Source organism: Hemicordylus capensis, chromosome 5 (genome assembly GCF_027244095.1).
Source record: "Hemicordylus capensis ecotype Gifberg chromosome 5, rHemCap1.1.pri, whole genome shotgun sequence".
NCBI lineage: Eukaryota > Metazoa > Chordata > Lepidosauria > Squamata > Cordylidae > Hemicordylus > Hemicordylus capensis.
The window spans coordinates 226,223,455-226,249,587 of NC_069661.1; the positions used below are offsets into that span (position 1 = coordinate 226,223,455).

The 26,133-nt window shown below is 45.4% G+C and overlaps 1 protein-coding gene across 2 annotated transcripts in view; it reads right to left on the bottom strand.

The window, feature by feature from the left end:
• STAB2 (stabilin 2) overlaps positions 1-26,133 on the bottom strand; it is a 175,702-nt gene that overhangs the window by 56,400 nt on the left and 93,169 nt on the right. For both annotated transcript variants that reach the window (XM_053258339.1, XM_053258342.1), the window contains 10 exons: positions 22,528-22,623; positions 20,226-20,271; positions 16,328-16,404; positions 14,675-14,800; positions 13,062-13,135; positions 11,513-11,584; positions 7,836-7,955; positions 6,052-6,099; positions 4,260-4,343; positions 2,026-2,172 (listed from right to left, as the gene is read on the bottom strand). In XM_053258339.1, the coding sequence (XP_053114314.1) occupies positions 2,026-2,172; positions 4,260-4,343; positions 6,052-6,099; positions 7,836-7,955; positions 11,513-11,584; positions 13,062-13,135; positions 14,675-14,800; positions 16,328-16,404; positions 20,226-20,271; positions 22,528-22,623 (890 nt within the window). The remainder of the gene's footprint in view (positions 1-2,025; positions 2,173-4,259; positions 4,344-6,051; positions 6,100-7,835; positions 7,956-11,512; positions 11,585-13,061; positions 13,136-14,674; positions 14,801-16,327; positions 16,405-20,225; positions 20,272-22,527; positions 22,624-26,133) is intronic.

Genomic DNA, 26,133 nt, shown 5'->3' on the forward strand with positions numbered 1-26,133 from the left:
AGTGGGCGGTGCAGGGGTGGAGCAAAAACAACAACAACAACTAACCACCGTGGGCATATAGAAAGTAAAGTTGTGCCGTTGAGTCAGTGTCGACTCCTGGCAACCACAGAGCCATGTGGTTTTCTTTGATAGAATAAAAGAGGGGATTACCATTGCCTCCTCCTGAGCAGTATGAGAGGATGCCTTTCAGCATCTTCCTATATTGCTGCTGTCCAATATAGGAGTTTCCCATAGTCTAGGAAACATACCAGCGAGGATTCGAACCAGCAACCTCTTGCTCCCTAGGCAAGTTACTTCCCCACTATGCCATTAGGTGGCTTGGGCATATAGAAGTGGATGCCAAAAAACTCCCCCACCCCTCTTCCCAGCAGGTCCCTGAAAATTTGCTTTAGGGGGGTGTAGGAACCTTGGAAACAAGTTGGGATGAGACACGGGAAGATGAAGGGGACACTTCTCAAAACCAATGCAGGAATATTTCACAAATGACCTTATTAAGTATGTTTATTTCCAACATACTGTATTAGCAACATGCCCTTCACAATAACAACCAGCTCCTGCAATAAAATAAAGGTCTAAGGACAAAACACACAAATACATTATTTGCACAAATTGGAGGAGGAGTGCTGTTCCAAAAAGAAGAGGAATGCCAGTTCCTTTAAGGTCTTTGATAAAAATACAATGTTCCATAGGTGCAGTTTCCTTAACTCGAAAGGGCATGTCTACACTACACATTTTAAGCAAGATTCAAATGTGCTTAATCATCATGGTCCTTCACCACCTAGGCACTGGGAGCTGCAGTTCTTTGATGAAAGGATTCTAATAAAGGCTTCTCAGCATTTGCACAAAATTGCAGTTCCCATTGTTTTTTTGGAGGGTCAGGAGGCCCAAAATGATGAAAGCTGTTTCAAACTAGTTTAAATGTGTGGTCCATTCCCTTTTGGAATATGATTACCATAGCACAACCCACCACATAACCCTTCTCATTCACTAGCCAAATTACTCTCCATCTCTCTTTAACAAGCCTCCATCAATTCGAGATCTACTGTGGAAGGTAGACAAAATAGGTGAGTGGTCCCTTTTTAATGCAGATGCAGAAGACCTTAATGATGTCTGAATAAACAGAACAGAACTGTTAAGGAGATAGGAGAGAACAATATGCAACTCAAAGGGGGGGAAACATTCCTCTGGTGAGGAGGAACTATCTGGTGAGTAGGAAGGGAACTATCAAATTTGGGCTAACAGGTTGAAAGATTTACTACAAATTAATTAGGAAAAGTAGGTATCCTCAAGACCAACAGTTGCTAAATGTTAAATATTGTATTTGGAGCAGCCGGAGTCAGGAGACACAAACAAGTTGAAGCACATTCATTCAGGACAGACAGGGAGGCAAATTTCAAGAGTACAACAAACTCACCACCACCAGTCAAAATGTTGTCCAGTCCTATATTAGCAATGGAGTTTGTTTCTTTGCTGAACTGAATATCTTATTTTCAAGTCCATTCCTCACACAATGCAGGAGGAACTGATCCTACAAGCACTGCAGTGCTAAACAAAATAGTGATTCCTGCTCTTTTTACCTTTCCTTTCTCAAAATAGACAGCCCTCCCCTCTGGCCACTCCGATTGGCTGATAGGGTAGTCAGTCAACATGATGCCCCCTATCAGGTAATTTCAAGGTCATTTCAAGCTCTGCCCACTTTATGAAAACAAAGGCAGGCCTTTTCATTGGCTGCTGCCTCATTAATAGTTAAAAGAAGGGGGGAACATTGTTCAGCCTTTTCAGTAGGAACCTACTACCAGCGCCCACTCTATGTAAACATTGCTGAGCAGGCAAGCTGCAGGTAGGGAAGTGTAGAGGGCAGCCACATATAGGGAGGCAGTGAGTTATCAAAAATGGTGGTGGCATTGATATTTTGGGAGGGCGCCGCCCACTTTGCCCTAAGTGAAGAGCCTCCCCTGCTTGGAAGTAAGCCAGTCCTATTACTTTGAAGTAAGTCCCATTGATTTCGGCTGCAGGCTTACTTACCTGTGAGAATGTGATCTTGAGCTGCTCTCCCTGAAGTGTGGTGACAGTTTTACCTAATATCAGGTCATTATACAGTAGCCCAGTACAAGATACTACGTGATAGCGAAGGATCTGGGGCAACACACCTTTGGCATACCAGCTATTCATCTTGGAAGAGAGTCAGAAAATATAATAGGTAAAGGGCACATAGTGTACACCTAAAATATTGTTGTGATTTTGTGTCTGATTACAGTCTTTGTATACACATACAGATCTGCTTGCTCATACATTTATTAACACATTATATTCAACACAAAATATAGAAGCATTCTTTCCAACTACCTTGCATTTGAGGTGGCCTATACCCAGGCTCACTTGTAAAATGAATGCATGTACAGTCATTCACACAAAAATATGTGCATGTGTGGAGACATCTCTCTCTGCACATGTACAGCATTACATCTGAATAGGGATTATCCACCCCCACCCTCAAACAACTCCAGATGAGATTCTGGGATTTGACACATAAACCTCTTAATGTTTTCTCTTAGCTGTGGATGTCACTCTGAATGGGCAATTCACCTGTAGCCGTGAGGTGTAAGATGAATGCCTGGAAAACTGTGTGTTTGGAATTTGGAAGCAGAGAGAAAAGGAGCTAGGAGTTGGCTGAAAGTGAAGCTCCTTGGGTAACTCTCTCTCACTTTCTCTCTCTCTCGGGATCTGATGCATGGGCATAGAGAAAATTGAATGAGGTGGGTGAGAAACAAATGTTCCTGGGCTGCCAATATCTGGCGGGGGGGGGGCTGCAAGAGGATTCCCTCACTCCTCCCCCACTGGCACCCAATGACTAGACACATTCCCCATTGGCCTCTCTCAGCTGGTGAGTGCTTTGCTCAAGCACTTGTCAGCGGGAAAGGCTGATTGGCAATGTGTCCATGCCCCATTGCTGGGCACCCCCCCCCGAGTGACACATCAGAAGCACATTGCTGGGCATACCCCCTAGATATGACACATCAATGGGGCACTTACGGACGCTCTCCCAACTGGCAGAGAACTTAGTCCACAGCCTGGATCGCCAAGAAAGGAAAAAAGCACCCGGGCAGTGAACGAGGCATTCCACCAACTGAGAGAGCATGTGTAAGGGCCCCACTGCTGGCCATGCTCCCCTGGCACAACATGTCAACGTGCTTCTGACTCATTGCACCAGGGAGGTGTGCCCAGGAACGGAGCATGGAAGTACTTGTATGCATGCACACATGGTGGCAAAAGCTGATATACTTTATTTTGGTCTTCATCATCTGACAAGTTCATGAAGAAATTGGTATAGTTCATTAATTATTGGAATAACTTTCAGGACTATTTACAACCTTGTGCTCTGTTTACCTTTCTGTAATATTCATAAAATCTTATTTTCATAATAGTTCTTATATTTGTGCTCTGTTCTTTTGTAAAACAAGATTTTCATATATGTCATTATTAATTCAGATTTATTATTATTTATTATTATTATTAAAACTTTTATACCGCCCTTCCAAAAGGCTCAGGGCGGTTTACATTACTTTGAATACCAGTTGCAGGGGAGTAGCAGCAGGAGAGAGGGCATGCCCTCAGCTCCTGCCTGTGGGCTCCCAGTGGCATCTGGTGGGCCACTGTGCGAAACAGGATGCTGGACTAGATGGGCCTTGGGCCTGATCCAGCAGGGCTACATAAGAACATAAGAACAGCCCTGCTGGATCAGGCCCAAGGCCCATCTAGTCCAGCATCCTGTTTCACACAGTGGCCCACCAGATGCCGCTGGGAGCCACAGACAGGAGTTGAGGGCGTGCCCTCTCTCCTGCCATTACTCCCCTGCAACTGGTACTCAGAGGCACCCCGCCCTTGAGGCTGGAGGTGGCCCACAGCCCTCTGACTAGTAACCATTGATAGACCTCTCCTCCATGAATTCATCCAAACCCCTCTTAAAGCCATCCAGGTTGTTGGCTGTCACCACATCCTGTGGCAGAGAGTTCCACAAGTGGATCACGCGTTGTGTGAAAAAGTACTTCCGTTTGTTGGTCCTAGACCTCCTGGCAATCAATTTCAACCTCCTGGCAATCAATTTCCTGGCTGTTCTTATGTTCTTAATAAACATTAAATTTAAAAAAGTCTCCAGTGCTTTCTCATCCAATGGAAGCTCAGGTCAGTAGCACTGCTCATGGAGAAGATGGCAGCACAGAACAATAGAATGTATCATTAAGACTCTTCTGTTTGCTTACCTTTGATTCATTTAGCATTGCTTGTGTGCTTGGTGCAAAAACAGTGAAAGGGCCAACCCCTAAAATATCTCTTACACCAGAATCCTGCAATAAAGAACAATAACATGTTAATATTTCAGTTAAGGCCAGGGGTGACAAAAGGAAAAGGAAAGGGCAAGTGTGTGCTGTGTGAATCACACACTTGCTTCATTCCCCCATAAAGTGTGTGTGTTTCCTTTTTACACCTACAGGAGTGTGCAGGGGAGGGGGGGGGGCAAAACCTGCCTCACCTCACTACATTTAGCTGCTTTTTTAAGCAGTTGCCCCCCCCTCTCAGCTTATTCCCGGTATAGCTCCTCCAACCCCAGAACTGTCTTATCAGAGGCCATTCTACCTGGTCATTATACTGTATAACTGAAAATGATGGTAGCTGAGCTGGCTTGTTTCCTTCTTCCCTCCTCATACCATTTCCCCTTCTGCGTCATGTCAATGGTGTTTGGCCATTATGGCTGAGGGTCTGGGAGTTGTAGTCCAACAACATCATCTGGGGACTCAAGCTTGGGGAACTCTGTGCTAGACTGTATACTTGAGAGGATAGCCTATATAATTTCCCCATCTATGCGCGACATCTAGAAAATTTTAGGAGCTTTATAAATAATAAGTAAGTAATGTACCCCAAAGCCACCTAATGGCCCAGTGGGGAAGCAACCAACCTAGAGAGCAGAAAGCTATTGTTTCAAATCCCTGCTGGTGTGTTTTGCAGAATATGGGAAACTCCTATATTGGGCAGCAGCGATATAGGAAGGTGCTGAAAGGCATCATCTCATGCTGTGTAGGAAGAGGCAATGGTAAACCACTCCTGTATTCTACATGGCTCTGTGGTCGTCAGGAGTCGACATCGACTCGACGGCACAACCTTTTCTTTCCTAATGTACCCCAAATGGCAAATGTACTCCTACACCATCCTGAAAGTGAAGCATTTGGTACATATATATTACCAAAGACACCTCAGTATTTAGACAAGTCTGAGAACGGAAACTTTTTTTTACCTAACAGTCGGAACATGAAGTCCAATCTGGATTGGAACCACAGTGCAGGGGGGTAAATGCATTTCCTTGTGTTGCAGTCCTAATAAAAATAACCTCCCCCATCCCAAGCAACTATCGGCTCCAGGAAGGAAGTTAATGATGGTGCCAAGATCATCCCTCCTACAGCTGGTTTTTTTAGATGGAAAGATTATGGCATGCTCAATGTCAAGTCTCATTTGACTCTAGGCTAGTTCACACAATCAAAATCTGGGTAGGAGGAGTGCCCAACCAGGGCAAGAGAGCCAGATACGCTCTTGATCTGCAGTCACATGAACTCTGAAATCAAGGTGGGAGGATGGGAGAATGTGTGTGAGGAGGGAGCTGGTAGTTACTGTGATCAGGCATGCCCTATCCAAATTCTCTTCCCAGCATTTTACTAAAGGTGGAAGCACAACTGCCCCACCCAGCCCCTGCCTTGCATATGATTACTCTCCCATCCTGTTCCTGCTACCTTGATTTCAGGGTTTACACGACTACCAGTCAGGACCGTGCCTGGCTGGGTGCTTCTCCTACCTGGATTTGATCATGTGAACTAGACTACTATGTGTAAACAGGCATGCAGAATAAAAGCAAACAATTTTGTCCAGTAAAGCCACATATTAACACAGACCAAACTAACCAGATGGGGGAAAAACATATGTTACTACCTGCCTATCCCCTTGAGCAATTGTCAATAGTGTTACAATATCACTATCGGCATGGCATGGTACATAAAACCTTCTTACCATGAGAAAACTGCTAAATTTACTGCTGTTGGTATCCCTCGAAAGTTCCTTTAACAACAAGGAGAACAACAAAATAGTTATGGAAATCAGTAATGGCAAAATGTAAAAGTATGCAAGCCTTGCAGAAACAAGTCCATGTGGATTCATTTCAATGAATTCATTCATTTAGAAAGCATCTTACCCCACTCTTCAACCAGCAGGTCCCCCAAAATATCTTTCATACGATTAGAATCAAACTGAATCAACAACAATGCAAAATAGTAAGACAGACCGAGCAAGTACAATTCCAGTGTTAAAGTGTATTAAAATGGATAAACCTAAAAGCCCTGAGCAAATGAAAAGGCCCCCACATGATGCTGAAAAGAGAACAGGACGGTGTCAGGAGAGCCTCTATAGAGAAGACATTCCAAAGTAGGGAATCACAACTGAAGGCCCTGTCTCCAGTTACCACCCTCCTTATTTCTGATGGTGGTGGAACTAGAACCTCAGAGGATGATTATAACAACTCAGACAGGTCTGCATGAGAGAAGGCAGTCTTATAAGTGTCCAGGTCTGTTTAGATTTCTAACAGTTAAAACCAAACATGGGTTGGCAAGAAACAGTGAGGTCCAGAATACACACAGGGCTGGATATTCTTGGACCAACAGCTGATCACTTTGCCATTGATGGAACTACAAAGACTTATCTAAAGGAACCAAGTAGAGATGTGCACGAAGTGTTTCATGCATATCTGGGGCAGTGGAGAGTGGACACTTCAGGAGGAAGGGAGATCACAGCTGTAATGATGCAACCATTAGTAGACATGGAGCAGCCTCACCTCTGCAAGCTGTGCAAGCTGGTGCTAGAGTGACTCACAAGCAGCGTGCGTACCTCTCTCTTACATGGACGGATATCTGCATGGTATGTGGGCCATCATTTGCTTAAGCAGTAGGGAGCCCGACTGATGGTTTGGCAGCAGTGGGGGGGGGGAGCTTTAAGGGACCAGAAGGGTGCTCTTACTACACCTGCCCTGCATGTTTCCCCAGCTGGTGCTGTGCCCAAAATCGCTGTGCGGGGCGGGAGCATATCTTCGTGCCACCCTGGTCAGCATCAGACTGGAAGTGGCCGGTGCACACGCATCGCGCATGCGCACTGGCCACTTCCAGTTTGAGGCTGACCGGGGTGGCAAGAAGGTATGCTCCCACCCTGCACAGCGATTTTGGGCACAGCGTGGGTGAGGGAAACGTGGCCGGTGGGGTGGGGGTTAAGAGCACCCTCCCAGTCCCTTAAAGCTACCTCACCCCTGAACCACCCGAACCACTGGACCTCCAAACCGGTTTAATGGTCCAGAAAAGGTCTGCCAACCTGGTTCGGGCACATCCCTATTAAGCAATACAGGCAACCTATTACAGATGTCCACCTTGGGCTGAATTACATGTTTGCTTGCAGACCCATGGTTTGGGACCCAGGTCACCCCCCAATAGTGGAAAAGTGTCAAGATGAGGTAATTTGCAGGGGAGAAGCAGAGGATGGGACGGAGTTCTTAGACCTTCCCCTGCCTGCCACTTTTTGCCTGCAAATGGTTCAGGATGTGCCGTATTGCACAGAAAAGCAAGGTGGGGGAGGAGATTGCAAAGGGAAAGGAGCAGATGGGGGGAAAGGTTAAGCACCCTCTTCCCACTCATCAGTTCTCTTCTACAAATTGCTCTCCCTTCCTTCACTGTCTGGTGTAGTTTTAATTATAACAGCCCTTTATTACTGAGCATCATTTGCCTGACAACCATTCAACAAAACACATGCTTTACCTGGAAGATGCTGCCTCTGCAAGTAAACCCATCACCAATGTAGCCGGGCCTACAGGTGCAGGTCCTTTCTGATTGTTCAGTAGCATTGCAGAGTGCAAATTCCCCACAGCCACCATTATTCTGTTAGGAGAGAACCAACATTAAATAAAATATCCATTGCAGAGATGCATGTCAGTGTTACTTCAAAACAGTATGGCCATATCGTCAGAAGTTGGCCAAAATGAAGAACTTTTAAGTTTTACTGGCTGGCAGGCGCTCGCTCGCAACTTCCGGCCGATGGGGGGAACGGGGCGGCAGGCAGGAATGCTGCCGCCCCGAGGGGCTTGAAGTTTACAGAGCGCCAGTGGGGGAAATGAGGCAGGGGTGTGTGTGAGTACACCCTCGCCCGCCCTTAAAGTACTACCCCCGCCAGTGCCGAAACACCGAATACCGCCCCAGCGCCAAAACGTTTCGGGCACATGCCTAAGGATTACTACCAGGGATTCCCAGATGCTGCTTACAACTCCCATAATCCCCAGCTCCAATGGCCTTTGACCATAGCAATTGGGGATTATGGGAGTTGTAGTCAGCAACATCTGGGAATCCCAGTTACAGGGAACTACTACTACTACATTCTTGTCCTGACCTCACATTTTATCCTCACAGTATCCGTACAAGGTAGGCTGGGTTGGGAAGTGGTGATCAGCCCAAAGTGATCTAGTAAGCTGAATGTTTGAGTGTAAATTTGAACCCAGGACTTTCCAGTCCTCGCCTGACATGTTAACCACATCACCATTCTGGCTTTCAAATGAGAAAGCTGAAGTGCTGACTTTTAGAATATCCAGTTCTTTTTCTCCCCACTCCCCCATCTCTTCCAGAACTTGGCTGCCAAAAATGAAAGAGAAAAATGTAATGGTGTCTGATTAACCAGTGTGAATGGCAGAAGATGGTATTTCTGGTAACAGAGCTTTAAAATTGATTCTTAGTAACAAGATCTGGATTTTCGTGCAATTTATTCTGGTGGATCTAGATGAGCTGTTGGAAGAGAGTACTGGGTTTCTTCAAAACGTTTTGTAAGGTCATGCCTCAGAGGGATTTGGCTGTGTTTCAGCTGATTAGCCTGCTGCATGACAGTAATACAAGATGAGCTGTAAAGACATCCCATAAAACCATTTTAAACAGCATTATGGTTCCACTGAAGCAGGACAAAAGCTGACAAAGTGAAGGCCACACTAAAAGACTGAAGAAAACTCCTCCACCCCTGCCTTTGATTTCTTTCTAGCATTTCACCCTCACTGATTGCAATGTTTGCAATGGAAACATGGCTCTGGCACATGGGCTGGAAGAAGCAGCAGGTAGGGGATAGCTGTAGGGGCAAAACTGGCAAGCTGGGAAGGGTTGAATACCCTCCTCATTGCCCAAAGCTTCTCCAGTGTAAATTGTGCTCTCCCAGCACACATGAGAAACATAGGTTGCACATAGGTCTGCATATGAGAAACATAGGTTGCACTGAACTCAATGGGACTTGATTTCAACACACACACTTGGGAGGATCCTGCAGGTATTTCCTGTGGGTTAATTTCCAAACAGAGAGATGCTGGGGTTGAAAGCCTTCCTGAAAGCTCCTTCCCCCAGGCCCTGATGTGTGAGCTTCAATTACTCAGTGGCAGGGGCGCGGCAAGGTTGGAGTGGGCCCAGAGGTTTTGTAAATTGTGGACGATGCAAGTCATTTAATGGTACTAGAGAAAGACATGCTGTTCTGGTCTTAACACTCACATCAGTTTCGGAGGATGAATACAATTGAAGGAAGCCCGGGCAGTTGCGTGGCTGGGGGAGTCAGTCGTGTGACTTGCCTCTGGGGCCCCCCCAAAGGCAGTGGGCCCCCAGACAACTGTCTCCCCTTGCCCTGTTATAGTTACGCCCCTGCTCAGTGGTGTAGAAATGCACACTGCCCTTGCAAAGGCACTGCAATCTTTATTATTACTCTTTGGAGCAGAGCCCCAATGTTAAGAATTGGTGCCATGCTGATGCTGGTGACTCCTGGCTCAAAATTAAGCCCAGAGCAGATCCAGCAGGCTGGCTAAACAATCTGAATAGGAGGCAGGTGCAGAGCTCAAAGATCAACATTAGTCAGAATGATTGATTTGATTGATTAAGTGCCGTCAAGTAGGTGTTGACTCTTAGCAACCGCATAGATAGATTCTATCCAGGATGATCTGTCTTCAACTTGGCCCTTAAGGTCTCTCAGTGCTGCATTAATGGTTGTTGTAATCGAGTCCATCCACCTTGCTGCTGGTTGTCCTCTTCTTCTCTTTCCTTCAACTTTCCCCAGCATTATGGACTTCTCAAGGGAGCTGGATCTTTGCATAATGTGTCCGAAGTATGATAGTTTGAGCCTGGTCATTTGTGTCTTGAGTGAAAATTCTGGTTTGATTTGTTCTATTATCCATTTGTTTGTTTTCCTGGCTGTCCATGGTATCCTCAAAGGTTTTCTCCAGCACCAAAGTTCAAAAGTGTTAATGCCTTTTCTATCTTGCTTCTTCAAAGTCCAGCTTTCACATCCATAGAGTGTCACTCTATGGTATTAGTCAGAAAGTGATGAGAAAATGTACCTTTTAAAATTTCATTTATCCCAGTCTTCTTCTAAGGGGCTCAGGGCAGTGTAATTGACTCTTCTGTCTCCCACCAGCAGCAGCCTCTATGAGTGAGGCAGCAGGGGTAGAAAACAGGCCACAGGAGCAACTTGTGCAGACTTGCTCTTCCTCACCTCGCTATGGTGTTAACCCTAATTGGGCTGGCTAGTCATTCACCCAGGCTGGTGAACTAGGTGAGTGACCAACCCATGTTCCTGGGGCTAGGGGAGGGAGAGAGTGAGACAACTGGGGAAGGATGAGGAGAGTAGGGAACGAGCTGCACCTGTGGCTTGTTTTCTGCCTCTTTGCCCCATCCATACGGATACTGTCTTGCTTGGCCATTGTGACTGGGGATGATGGGAGGAGAGCTGGTCTTGTGGTAGCAAGCATGAATCATCACTTGCTAAGCAGCATTTGCCTTGGTTTCCATTTGGATGGGAGACTACTTTTGAGTAGTGTAAGATATTCCCCTTAGGGAGTAGGGCCCAAGCTCAGTGGAAGAGCATGCAGAAGGTCCCAGGTTTCCTCCCTGGCATCTCCAAGATAGGGCTGAGAGAGATTCCTGCCTGTAACCTTCATAGGAAACTGCCATACACTGAGTCAGACCATTGGTCTATCTAGCTCAGTAGTGTCTTCACAGACTGGCAGCAGCTTCTCCAAGGTTGCAGGCAGGAATCTCTCTCAGCCCTATCTTGGAGAAGCCAGGGAGGGAACTTGAAACCTTCTGCTCTTCCCAGAGCAGCTTCATCCCCTGAGGGGAATATCTTGCAGTGCTCACACATCAAGTCTCCCATTCATATGCACCCAGGGCAGACCCTGCTTAGCTATGGGGACAAGTCATGCTTGCTACCACAGGACTAGCTCTCCTAGGTGGACCAATGGTCTGGCTCAGTATATGGCAGCTTCCTATGTTCCTATGGTGTGGTCAAACAACATCTGGTGATCAAAGGTTTGGAACCTCTTCACTAACTACCCTAAACGTATAAAGGAACTCTGCTTGAGAAATAAGAGATGCACACCAAAAGCATATTGTGCATGAAAAACGTGACTGATCAATGTACTCACAATTGAACATGGGCTGATGAAGGTGCAGGATTTACCATTTCCAGAATATCCTGTTAAACAGTTACATGCTGCCTGCCAGGATCAGGAAACGAGCCATATTAAGGTATGTAATAGGACTGTTTTGACTTCTAATATTACTATCTTTTTTGTTGGCTATGCTTATATCTATGGAATATAACACCCCACCCGCTATTATCCCAGCCCATTTGGAGCTCAGATCACTTTTGTAACTTTCCTTTTTTCATACAAAACACATTAGCTTACAATATTTTCTCACTGTTTTAATTTGCCAGTGCATTTTGATCACTTGAAAGAGCCCAGATTTACTTATTTATAGAAAAAATGTTGCAGTGAAAATAGAGTAACCATTCAGTTAGGCCTCTGTCACTCCAATTTATCTTATGTAGTTCAGCGGGAATACAAACTACTCAGGCACCTGGTTACCTAGGCAACTAACTTTTATTTAGGCCACAAAGGTCTTTGTGGTAAACTGCAAAATATGAGCTTTGGTTTTTCATAAGATCTCCAGAGACCGGGGAAAGGGAATATTATATTATAAAGTCTAATACCTAATATAAGACTTCATAACATAATTTTCCTTTTCTTCCCTGTCTTTGGAGATCATGTAATAAGTTTCTTCACAGGTATGTGATTTCAATAATCCTTTCAAGATGGCCCAATATTGCTATCCCGGTAATACAGATGGAGAGGTTGAGCATAGTGGTTTGCCTAAGGGCATACAGCGACCTGGTTCACACAATCGGTTGACTCTAGGTTTAACATGGCTTACCAACATTGGCTTACTAATATTGTGGGAACCCATGCCAAGGTGGGAATCTCAGGTTCATCTCAGGCCATAAGCCAGCTTGGTGTGGGTTCACACAATTATGCTAACGTTGGTAACCCACATTAAACCTAGGTTTTAATTACTGTGTGAACCAAGCTGGTAAATGTGTTACTGAGCTGAGATTCATTTTTTTTACTTCCTTACTATAGCTCACAGTTGATCAGTACAAACGGCACCAAAATCTTCCAGCTAAATGGGATATGGGGTAGGACCCATAGTCAGGGCCATAATTGGGGGTTGGCATCACTGGGCCACTGCCAAGGGCCCTCAGAAGGTGGGCCCCATCACCAACTCCGAAGACCACCTCTGTGTTCATAGCCTTTGTGCAGTGGTGATGGTGGTGGATTATCTCAGCCAACAGAGCTGTTCTGTTGTTGCCTCATTTTCCTCATCCCATCTGTCAAGGTAAGCCCCACCACTGCCCTTGAGGGGGCCCTGGGGGGCAGTTTGCCATGAAATCCAGAGCCAGCCCTGCCCGTAGCCCAGTGGCAGAGCAAATAAAATGTGAGGTTGACTCCTTCACATGTTCAGTTAAAGAGCATCTCCTGTAGCAAAACTGGGAGAAACCTCAGCCTTAGATTTTGGAGAATCACTGCCAGTCAGAGTAGCCTAGCGACCAATGGTTGGACTCAATATAAGGCAGCTTCATATGTGATCTATAACCTGCTGTGTGCATGAATAGGAAACAGAACCATTGCTTACCTGATTTGGTCCAGTGTGAGTACACTCTGCATTTTTATCACATCCACCTTTATTCTCCAAGCAAGGGTTGATTTCTTTATGTGACCAAATAACAACAGCAGAAAAAGTTGAGTACTTTTTGTTCCCCACATACTCTTTAAATTCTTAGGAAACTGAGTTTAAAGTGCCCTGTTAACTGGGCAAAGAGGAAACTTTCAAAGAGGTGATTCTCTTATATTGAGTAGGGAAAGAGCAACTGTATCTATTTCATCCTCAGAACACATCCCTCCAGTAGCTGGTGTCTATCATGGCTGTATGTCTACAGTGTGTGTGTGTGCGTGTGCATGTGGTTTTTTTAAAAGAAGGTGAGCCTTCTGTGGACACGAATCATCTTATTCTTTTTTTGTATAAAGGATTTTGAGAACTTTTTTGTTTGATAGTGGTGCATACATAACAACACTATTAATGAAAGTTGCTAGTTTCCAGTAAGTTGCCTGTGAGCGTCTTGTTGTGTGCTACCCTCTATGGTCCCATAAGTAATTTCTCTTTGGTTTGGCCAAGAGTGGCAAAAATGAGATGATATCATAGTGCCTTCCAATAGCAGTGATGTAAGCTTTACTTGAATGATGTATAGGAGCTACCCTCTAATTGAAGCTCTTCTCAAGTTTTTTCCTTGATGTGCACACTTTTCATGTGCATGGTTACTCTGACATGAGGGCTCTTGGAAACAAACTACTTTCCATGGGAACTCTGAAGTGGTCCTGTCCTGTGCATATTTTAAGGCTAGTCTCATGACATGAGCTGCCTGGGGCAACACAGGTAGCTCATGTTGTCTTGAGTGCCGGGAGCCCTCCTCTCCTAGCTACTCCAGCCAAGGGTAGCCCTGTTTTTTTACCCAGCATTTTACCAAGGTAGAAAGAACCATGAGTTCATTCTACCTCTGGGTAATTGCTGCTGGGTGGAAGGCTTCCCCACAGCCTGCTGCTATTTGGGGCAGTGAGCTGGTGTTGTGGGGGGGGGGGAGTGGCTGCACCAAGCGCAGTGGCTGCTCTAATGAGATGTGGTCTCTCTGGGATGCAGATGGATTTCTTCTTCCCAGTCCCAGCTTTGGCTGCTGCTGCACCACTGCTCGTGTGGGTGTGCAGTGTGGCAGAGGCAAAGATGGCCACCACTCATCTGGCAATCTCCTGCCTTGCCCCCCGCCCTCCCAAGCGGAGGCGTGAGGTCATGTGAATGACCTATTTCTCTTTCTGGAGTTTTGAATCTCCTCTTAAGACTGGATCATCAGTGAGAAACAGCAGATGACATCCAGACCAACACTGTGTGGGTGCAGCAATGCTGAGTTCCAGACTACCACTGTGCTATTGTGGGAGTGCACCACAAAAATATGTCCCTGAGAACTGCACAACCCTGTGGGTCTGTCTGCAGCCCTGTGCACTCCTGTAGGCAATCACAATGCGGCCACAGAATGGTCTAGGAAAAAGATATCGGTCTTTATCAAAGACATTATTCACAATTCACACCCAAAGTATAAATACACAGAATGCATCCAAATAGTCATGCTGGCTATTCTCTCTGTAATGCTGGCTGTTCCTCCAGGTCATAAAGTTTGCATGCATTTAATGGACACTTACCAAAGCAGACTATTCCATCTCCAGTGTAACCTGCTTTGCAAGCACACACTCGGTTTCCCGGAGTGGTACGTTTACAATCTGCTTTGACAGCGCAACCTCCATTGCTGGTTTCACAAGCATTGATAGCTATAAAAGGACACAAATAGAAACTGCTGTTGTATTCTTCAAACCACCTAAGGGCCAAACTACATGTTATGGCAAGAAACAAATTTAAAAGCAGAAATGTCTCTCCCCCCCCCCCCCGAAAAACGACAGCTGTAGGGATTCTGTGTGAATTGAGACTTCTGCATACTTTCCCTCACGCCATTTTCTTGCCAAAAACTCCCCCAAAGTGGTTACTTGCTGCAAATATTTCCTGTGATAGAAGAGCTTAGGTTGCAAATATGAATTGTTGCAGACACACATTTCCATTTTAGGATGTGCCTCTAAAACATCTTGTGTTGACATCTAGAAAAGTATTGAGCGATTCAGCCCCCACTCCCAATGATCCCCATCTACATACATTATGCCTGGCTGCATCAGAGAGCAAGCCCCACCCTCCCTTGGACTGTCACCCTCCCTTGGACTGCCATTTGGCTCCTCCTCTCCCAGAACTCTTTTCACCCATAGCCATTCCACTTAGCTGTATCTGAGGGAGAGGCAAGATGGTGCTCTCCATTGGCTTGGCTAGGGCCATTTGGTTCCATCAGGAGCCTTTCCACCTGGCTTATATCCCAGGCAGAAGTGAAATAGCAAGGCTGCCTTCACCCGTTTGGCTGGAACCTATTTGCATTTGGCTGTTTCCCTCCAAGAACCATCTATTTCAGTGGCCATGATTCCTGATTTTATTTCCCCCTTCCCTCCTTCCCCCTTTCCTTTTTTCTATGGTGTCTGTTACACAGTAAGAGATTATTATAAATTGTGAGCCACTTTGGGTGCATTGGCAGAAAAGCAATATGTTAGTGGAGCAAATGCATATATAAGTATTCTGTTTTGTCCACGGAAAACAATGGCTAGAATCAAGGAACTCCAATACTTTCCTAGTTGTTTTGTATTTATTGTTAAATATTGTTAAATTTATATCCCACCTTCCATTAAAACGATTCCAAGGCAGTTTACACAGAATTAAAAACAAAATTATAAAAATGACACAATTAAAAATATAAAACAAACCTGATTAAAAATTTAAAACACAAGCATAAAAACTTATGGTGGGCAATTTGTATGATGGGCAAATTGCTTGGCCCTGAGTATCCCTGTGTGTAAACAAAGAGAGTGTAATAGAACATTACGGGAAATACCCTGGGGTTTGCATTGTGCCCAGTGATTGTTTATGTTGGGGCCACATATGCATGGATCCATTCAGAAGAAGAATATCCTTCATCACAACAACCCTGTAAATGCATTTTCTGTTCTGCCTTTTAGGCTTATTGAGGGGGGAAATGGGGCACCAATCCAGGCTTGGCTACTGCACCTCTTGCACAAGCCCAGTTGTACAGGATATACACTGTCTCAAAGGTTGCAGCTTTTTCATTTATGTAAATCTGTAGTTTTTACAAACTGTTCATTTTAAACAGATTAGAAACTATTCATATTATCCTGCCTCATCAGGTTCTTGTGAAGCACAGCCACAGTAAACAGTCTTCCAAATGGAAGAAAACGGAGTTCACTTGCCTGAACAGTAAGTCCCGTTCCCTTTAAACCCAGCTGCACACTTGCAATATGCTGAGCTGTCAGGATTGAGGAAGCAGCTAAGATGAGAAAACAAGGAAAGTGGTGTGAATAAAATCAAACTCATTCCACAGCATCAGGATTGCTCTCTCTCTCCCACTATAGTTGTTTTTTATTTTTTATTTTAAGAGCATATGAAGTGGATATAAAATCAGTAGCAATAAAAAAAGAGAGAAACAATGCCGGTCTTTTGGTGTTTGGGATTTTAAGGATCCAAATTATATTATCCAAAGCCCAACCCTGAAGGCAGATGTATGTTATTATTAGGGATTGGGGAAATCAGTTTGCACCAGCTTGCCAATTCTGAAACTCGCTCTATACTAAGATGCACAGACTTTATTGCAAAATATTTTATACAGTGGTTACATCCTAAGATTCTAACTGAAATTCCAGTAGGATGACTTGCTACCATTTGAAAAGCAAATGGTTTGGGGGCAAATTGGAGATCTCTGTTCATTTTAGATATGAAAAGGAACCTGCAATGCAACATGTAACTGCGTTTTTCAAATCATCTGGTGAATTCAAGACTTGTGTGAATGTGCTCCCACAAAGGGCCATTTCAGAGAGTTTAAGCCTTTCTTCCCATGCCATTTTCCTGGGTGAAAATCACCCTCCTCAAAGCTGATACTGTTGGAGATGTGACTCCTCAAGCATTGGCTTCCTGCACCTTTTTATCCTACTGACCTCTAGCAGGTTTAGGAGTAGAGATAATGAGTACCCCGTGGTGTGGGTGCATATGATGTTCCGCAAGATCCCCAAGCAAATGTTTTTTCTAAAAAATTAATAGAAAAAAGTGAGTCTTTAAGAAAAGCCTACTTATGTTCACCATAAAATAGCACTGGGAGTGGTACACCCTAAACGGACTTGAATGGTGCACTGTATGAACAGTGCATGGAAAACATTTGGAAGGAACTGGCAGGAACCCTATTAAAGCAGCCCTATGTGAATGAATGTGTTGTGGCCACCCTGGCTACCGCATTGGGCCTGGAGCTACAAATCCAAAATTATGTGAAATCAGGGCCTGTGTCTGATTCTACTTTTTAAAGAAATCAATTGATGCCTGAGTGAAATGATTGATTCCTAAGAAATAAGCCAAATGGTTTGTGTTTTGTTTCTTTGGTAATTGTCTTGGGAAGGCAGGTGATAATCCTGCATTTCCTATGGAAGAATATTGACAATGTTATTTGCCTTAATCAGATGCATTGATGACTAGTCTCTCACATACATCCTCTTGCTGTTACTTTGGAATGTTTTTAGAATTACACACTAGGTAGATTTATACAAGAAGTGATTTAATTGCTGTCTCACACACACAGCTTAGGCTCTTCCTTCTTAACACCTTTGACTTTTAACATTCTTTGAGGCACAGATGCCAGAAATCTGTAGACAAGAGAGAATGCCCATCTGCAAAGCTCTGAAGTGCAGATTATTTTGAGAGCACCAAGAGGCAATTTCCTCAAACAACATTGTCATGAGCAATTAACACTTTGAGATTCAGGAAGGATGCTGATATCTTGAGAAAACTCTATGTCTAGATCAAAGGATTGAATGACTATAATAACCCAACTTTCTGGGTTCAGCTTCAGTAAGCTTTGCCCAGCAAGCAGAGCTACTCATTCCTGAACTTGTTGCTAAACCGGTGAGGCTGAAGCAAAAGTTCTTCCTGACATAGACAAGAAATTACTGGTGATCCTACCACGGGGCTAGAGATCAAAGTAATTTCTGTCTACCTCCAGCATTATCCAGCATGAATGCCTGAGACCTGCCTGAACTCCGCTCCCATGCATCAGACCCAAGCTATGCACACTTGCTGTTCCACGCCAGGACCTGGAAAATATGCTGCTTCTACAGCCTCAGTCTCTGCTCCCCTTCCCCTCCCTCTACTAACTCCTGACTCCCAGCCATCCCACATAATTAATCTATGGAATTCCTTGCCTTGGGATGTGGTGATGGCCACCAGCTTGGATGGTTTTAAAAGGGGCTTAGATAGATTCATGGAGGACAGGTCTATCAATGGCTACTAGTCTGATGGCTGTGGGCCATCTCCAGCCTCAGAGGCACAATGCCTCTCAATACCAGTTGCAAGGGAGTGGCAGCAGGAGAGAGGGCATGCACATACCTCTTGCCAGTGGGCTCCCCAGAGGCATCTGGTGGGCCTCTGTGTGAAACAGGATGCTGGACTAGATAGGCCTTGTGCCTGATCCAGCACAAGGCTGTTCTTATGTTCCTGAATACCTTCCCTACCTTACCCTCCCTCTTTCCGTCTATCTCTGATTCATGTTAGGACCTTACATGCATCCACACAAATATGATAGTTAGGAACACTGCTTGGTTATTACTAGTAGCTATTGTTGATCGTTTTGTTTCTTGCTCAGTTAGATTGATGCCATGGCTCTGACAATCTTTTAGATTCAGTAAAGCCCATTTAATTATGTGAGAGTGTTTTGGTCTTCTTTCTATCTTGGAGCCTAAAATGTACATGGTCACCGTATAAAGAACTGGTCACTTGGTGACATTGGTGAAACAAGCCTGATTTCCAATGCTCACTCCAGAGCATATCTAGTGTACAAATCAGTTGTGGTTCACAACAAACCCCAGGTTTCTTCTAATTATCTTTATTGAACTTACATGCACCTAATTTATGATCTCATAACTGGCTCACTTTGCTCCGTTTAATTCTGTGGTTAAGCCCGCAGTCTGGGAAAGGCCCAGGTACTCTTAATGAGCTGCTCTCTCATACATGTATCCTCTTCTGCGGAAGACTCTCTCCACACTACAGTGCTAAGTGTGGTACCTGTTTGTTTTGCTTCACAGGGCAAATAGCTGCTGGGTAACAATTTCCGTTAAGAAAACAACACAGAGAAAAAAATTCTCCTTTCTTTTTTCAGCACCGTGGTTCTGATTGGATTCATACCCCCTGCATACAAGGACATGCAGGGCGCGGGACCCACCTGCACATGGATTGCGGTAGCTTAAAGACAACTCTTACTCCCAGCGCTGCAATCTAAACCGGATTTCTGCTGTCAAACTTTTTAAAGACAGCAGGGCGCTTTCCAGATTACACCCTAGAACAGCAGTAAAATGCTTTGGCTTGGCGGGATCGGATTGAAAACGACCCCCAGAATCTCAAACGTCTACAACGGGAAAATGCAGCTGTTTTCCTGCAATGGACTTGCAACGTTGTAGCACTAAATCGCAAAGATAAAATCAGAAGTAAGGTATCGGAAATGTGAACTGCATCTCACTGTCAGCACAGGGACTGCAGAACCACAACACAGGTAGTACGGAAGCACGCTTAGCAGATCCGTAGTGACCTGGTTGTAGGGTTTAATCTGGAAAGCGCCCCAGCAGATCCACAAACAGCTCTTTCACAGTCATGTCTAGTTGTGCCCTCAGAGATGCTTATTTAGAGAGTCTTGCACCCAAAAGCTGTAGAGCAGGCCTGCTCAACTTCTTGTGAAAGCTCATCTTCTGCTCAAAGTAATCAGCACTGTATAATTACAATGCTTAGAGCAGGCCTGCTCAACTTCAGCCCTCCTGCAGATGTTGGCCTACAATTCCCATAATCCCTGGCTATTGGCTGCTGTGGCTGAGAATTATAGGAGTTGTAGTCCAAAAACAGCTGGGGGGCCTAAGTTGAGCAGGCCTGCTGTAGAGAGACTATGCCACCCCCCCATGCCAATTGGACTAGTGGCATCAGTGTGGCTGTCAGAGTTCCAGTCAGCCAGTGCAAAGCTCTCAGGCTAGTTCATTCTTCCCCCTGTTCCCACTTCAAATCTGGTGCTACAGCAGCTGGGGAAAGCCACCAGCTGAACTCCCATTAGTTTGACCTGATACATACTTGGCACTGGTGTGGCAGGTACTGTTGCATTCATCATCTTTGATTTCTGGGGGTGGAGAAAAAGAATAGAGAATGCCTTGGTTAGTCTACTGCCACAAGAAGACATCCATTTCTTTTCCCTTTATTCTGCTTTTCTAAGAGATGATCTACATATCTTAGAGAGTGCCTTCTTCTGCATAATCCCCACAGCACGTTAAGGTCATCTGAGGAGGTCCGTCTCCAGTTACCACCGGTTCGTCTAATGGTGACTCAGAGGTGGGCCTTCTCTGCAGCTGCTCCTGGGCTGTGGCATGCACTCCCAGCAGAAATCCGTAATTTGAGTTCATTACTGTCTTTCAGGAGAGCCCTTAAAACCTATCTGTTTGGCCTGGCCTTCCAGGGTTTTTAAACGGTTGTAAACTGTTTTAAATGTTTGGCCTGGTTCTCCAGGGCTTTAATTGTTCAAATCTTTAATTAATTGGTTTTATTCTGTTATAGTTTTGATTTTAATTGTTAACTGGTTTTAATTGTTTTTATTTTGTTGTAAACTGCCCTGAGCCATGTTTGGAAGGGCGGTATATATATCGAATGAATGAATGAAGGAATGAATGAATGAATGAATAGCAGAATAATTTTCCTTATGGAGTACTCCTTAAGACCCGAGATAGGTGCTCTTCCATCTTCTTCTCTGTATAAGTTACAGAGAAGACTAGTCGAGAGTTCTCCTCCTTTACAAGTATATTTCATATGGGAGTATGATTGAATTTTGCTGATGTGCAATTCTACTGCATGGATTTTAGTGATTTCACCACTCTGGGGTTATGCATTGTGCTTAACGTATTGTTGCCACTCAGTCAATATTACAGAGCAGGAACGGAAAAACTGTCTTTCAACTTGGCTGTGTGATTTCCCTGAAAGTGTTATTGCTCAAGAAGAGTGTTTCCAGCTGGAAGTCCCCCCGCACCCCCACCTGGGAGTAATCACCCTGCTTGAATATACCCAATCCATGACGGTTGCATGGGGACAGTGTGAAATTTTATTCTGATTGCTTCAGGTCAAAATGGCAGACAAGGGGATGGAGCAAGATCATCATGGGTGATGCAGTTCTAAACAAGGAAATGCTGGGGGATTGTTGGACAGAAGCCTATACACCTTTGTACCTGTTTTTTGGCTGGTAGCAGCAGTGGCCATGTTTCCAATTTAGTACTAAATCACATAGCTAGAACTTCAGGAATCTCCTGTCTTAATGCACACTAAGTCCTTGCATGCATTCATGGAATCACACTAATGATTTCTTAAAGTTTCTCATTATTGCTTCTTGCCTCATTTTCTTGCTTAAGTACTGTGTACTCTATACGTAAGCACTGTGTACTCTATAGTAAAGGTAAAGTGTGCCATCATGTCGATTTCGACTCCTGGCACCCACTCAAGGGTTACAAACAAGCAGCTTCCAACTACTAAATTAGTCTACAGTCACCTAATGGGTACAGCCACCTAATGGCGCAGAGGGGAAATGCTTGACTAACAAGCAGAAGGTTGCTGGCTAGAATGGCAAATGCTGAAGTGCAGTCCAGAGAAGATGGAGATACTATTGGTGGGTGGTTTTTCTGACTTGGGTGGTGGTGTTCAGCCTCTTTTGGATGGGGTTGCAATTCTCCTAAAACCCCCAGTTTGCTGAAATATTACTTAGGGTACCATTTGATACAGCTCTGTCTTTGTAAGTGAGGAATTTATCAGTCATCATTCCACATCCAGCTATTTCAGTCATTATTCCACAGGTCGAAGCAGGAGAAGCAGAACAAAAGCAAATAGCTGGATGACTAAAGCCAAAATAGGGCTGAAGTGGTAAACCAGTGGACAGATCTCTGGTAATAATGCAGGTGAGATGCAGGGGAGGGGATATGGATGAGCAAAAGGTCCAAATCCAAAGGCAAATTCAACAGGAAGTCCAAAGTAGTGAGAAGCTGCAATGAACTCTGGGGTGGGTTTAAAAAAAACCCCAACCTTAACTGGATAATTGGACAGAGGAATTTGTCATTCAGAAAATGAAGGAGAATGTCTAGAGCAGTGATTCTCAAACTTGGGTCCTCAGGTGTTATTGGACTTCAACTCCCATAATCCTCAAGCAAAGGCCACTGAGGCTGGGGATTATGGGAGTTGAAGTCCAATAACACCTGAGGACCCAAGTTTGAGAATCCCTGGTCTAGAGAACTCTGAAAGAAAAGAAGGCCTGTGAAATGTTGGTGATGGCCCCATAGCTGCCTTGCGTTCTAGCCTTGTGACCGCAGACACTGACTCAGGAAAAATGGGCAGCCACACTTACCACTCTCACATTTCACACCTCTCCAGCCGACATCACATTCACAAGTGCCGTCTCCTTTAATGCCACTGTTGCATTTCCCATGGATGCACGCACAATCTAAATGCAGAAAGCTAATTTAAATATTAAACTCACATCATCATCGTCATCATCATAGTAAATTGTGCAGAATTCAATAATGTTACATTAAGAGGCTGTTCTGATAATCAGCCAAAACCAAGCTAAGAAACAGAGGCGTAACTAGGGAAAACGGTGCCTGGGGCAAGCACTGAAATGGCGCCCCCCGCCACCCCCCCAACATACTACATTATACTTAGGTTTTTCCTCACAAGCGCCCTCCCCCGCCGCCAAGCCAGGCCACTGACTGGCTGCCAGGCGCCAGCAAAGCAATGGGGGGGGGGGGGCGCGGGCGGCGCGGAAGGGACCACTCATGGGGGAGGGGGCGCCAACACGCTCCCTTGACTGCTGCAGCACTGCTGCACTGAGCAGGAAACATTTGTATTAACAAAATTTTTTAAAAAAATTTTTGTCATGCCGGCGCCCCCCACGTGACCAGAAAAGATGGCGCCCGGGGCACGTGCCCCCCTGCCCCCCCTATAGTTACGCCTCTGCTAAGAAAGCCAAGCCTAGTTTTGGCTGATTGTCAGAACCACCGGGAGCTGCGTGGCTCCTGGCAGCAAACCCACCTCCGGAGCCCGCCTTTAAAATGAAATTAAGGGAGCAAGTGTTCCCTTAGCCCCATTTTTTAATCGTCTGCCAGCCCTGGCTGCTTGCCAGCCCAGGCTTAGAGACTGTGGGGCTCCTGACTGGTGTCAGGGGAATCCCCATAATGCATCACACACTCGCATGGTGTGTTATGGCACAGGTTGGTCTCTGGGTCATCTCAGAGGGACCATATCACTCCTATCTTAAGCAGATCTACACTGGCTGCCAATAAGTTTCCGGGCAAAATACAAGGTTTTGGTTATAACCTATGAAGCCCTAAACAGCTTGGGCCCTGGGTATTTAAAAGAACGTCTTCTTTATGATGAACCGCACCGCCTATTGAGAACATTGGGAGAGGTCCGTCTGCAGTTGCCCCCTGCCCGTCTGGTGGCTACTCGGGGACGGGCCTTCTCCATTGCTTCCCCGAAGCTTTGGAACACACTTCCTGCTGAAATAAGAGCCTCCCCATCTCTTAAAACATTTAAAAGGGCAGTCATGATGCATTTGTTCACCCGTGCTTTTAATTAGATATTGTTTTAATTGTGTTTTTAATAGTCTTAACATTTTAAATTTTAATTGTTGAAATGTTTTAATCTTTTTATTGGTTGTTTTTATTGTTTTGTTGTAAACCACCCAGAGACTTGCATTTTGGGCAGTATGCAAATGTGTTAAATACAGAATAAATAAATACAATTATGGATGTTCTGGGGGTGGGGATGAAGCATCCCAGCCCCTGACCCTCCATGCTGCCAGCGGCTGCCGGCAATCGTGTGGATGGGAGATCCACCTGTCCAGGGAACCAAGAAGGATAGTCTGCGGGGAGGTAAATGCAAGCAGCCTTCCTCCCTGCTCTCCCTCAAGCCGTTTCTCACCGATCTTGAGAAAGGGCTCTAAATGTATTAACTAGAATTCCAGTTCCCTTCTTTGGTTAGAAGACAGAGAGGTTATTCACACAAGCAGAACAACCCAGGCTAGGGCAGCCAAGAGCGCTCCAGATCCTGGCTCTTCCACCCCCACTAGCCCAAATTTAAACCCCGGTGCTTAAATACAGCTATTTTAGAGGGCGTGAGTGTGCTCTCAACCCCAGATCCAGGGTTGTTTGTTTGCTTGGACTGCAAAGCCCGAGCATACACACAGCTGGGCGCCTAGAGTGCCTGGCCAGAGGGGGAATCTTGCATGGTTCATCTTGGGATTCCTGGAGGCCAGGACTCATTTTCCCGATCTCCAGAGATGCGCACTGCTTGGAGCAGTGTGGATCGTGTGGGCGCGTGAGTTGCATGCTACACAGAAGAGGACCAGTCATCTCGGAGGGAAGGTAAACTCAGTTGCCTCCCTTCCCTCCGCGCCTTCTCTGCCTGCCGCAAATGGTCATGTGCAAGACATCGGAGTATCTGAAAAGGTTTGAAAATTGGTTTTTCTTAGGTGACACCTAATTAACAATGTTAGCACAATAACAGAATGACAGTCATGACATAAGAGTTATTAGCAAACTGGGGATTATATTTTGACTAGGGGTGTGCAATTCGGGATTTCGGGTGATTCGGCTCGGACCCGAACCGAATCACCCCTGTTCTGTTTTGTGCCCGAATCTGGGTCACCCGAATCACCCTTGATTTGGTTCGGATTCGGATTTAATCCAAATCCAAATCCGAATCGATTTGGGGGGGGTAAAAAGGGGCCCAGGGGCAAAATTTTGGGGTGGGTTGGTAGTGCCCAATGGGTAGAGTCTACCACCCCAATTTCAGGGGGATTGGGCAAAATCCTGATTTTTGGTGAATTTTTAAAGTTTTAGTGACTTTGGGGCAGTTCGGGGGCATATCATGGGATCTGGGCAAAAGGAGTGGGGTGGGGTGGTAGTGCCTAATGGGTGCAGGCTACCACCCCAATTTCAGGGGGATTGGGCCAAGGGCTGATTTTTGGTAAATTTCTGAAAATTTCATGTCTTTGGGGCAGATTGGGGCATATTGGGGCAGAAAGTGGGGCCTGGGGCAGAATAGTGGGGTGGGGTGGTAGTGCCTAATGGGTGGAGGCTACCACCCCAATTTCAGGGGGTTTGGACAAAGGGCTGATTTTTTGAGAATTTTTGAAGTTTTAGTGACTTTGGGGCAGTTTGGGGGCAGAAAGTGGATCTGCCCCAAAATAGTGGGGTGGGGTGGTAGTGCCTAATGGATGGAGGCTACCACCCCCATTTCAGGGGGATTGGGCAGAGGGCTGATTTTTTGAGAATTTTTGAAGTTTGGGTGTCTTTGGGGCAGATTGGGGGCAGAAAGTGGATCTGCCCCAAAGGAGTGGGGTGGGCTGGTAGATAGTGCCTAATGGCTGGAGGCTACCACCCATCCCCAATTTAAGAGTGATTGGGCAGAGGAGGGAATTTTGGTGAATTTATTTTTATGAGGTTTGTCTTCATAAGGTGAAGTGTGCTAAACTGATTACTTCCTCATATTATTCATAGTAAAGGAAAGTGTGAAAAAGTGAAAGTGGGGTCATGAGAGTTGTTTAATTGAAAAAAATCTCATTTGCTATGATAGAATGAGAATTCACACCTCAGAAAAAACTGGCCCCCGATCCCCACCGTCCTTGTCAGTTCCGTGATGGGACCAGCAGTCTTGTGGGTGGCTGATCCGGCCGCCCAGCTACGAGCGGCTGCTTGTCTGCTGAGAGAGTGGGCTAAGCCCGCTCTCCCCGCAGAACCCCCTCCGGCGCTTCACACCAATCATGTGAAGCGCTTCCCTGTGTAGCAAAGGAGACAATGCATGCTCACTACCACAAGACCAGCTCTCCTCCCCAAATGAGTAAGGTTGAACACTCCTTTCAACATCATTCAAATAAATAAATAAATAAATACTACGGCGACAACTACGACTACTACTAACAATTCATGGTAATCGCTAATTGAGATTAGAA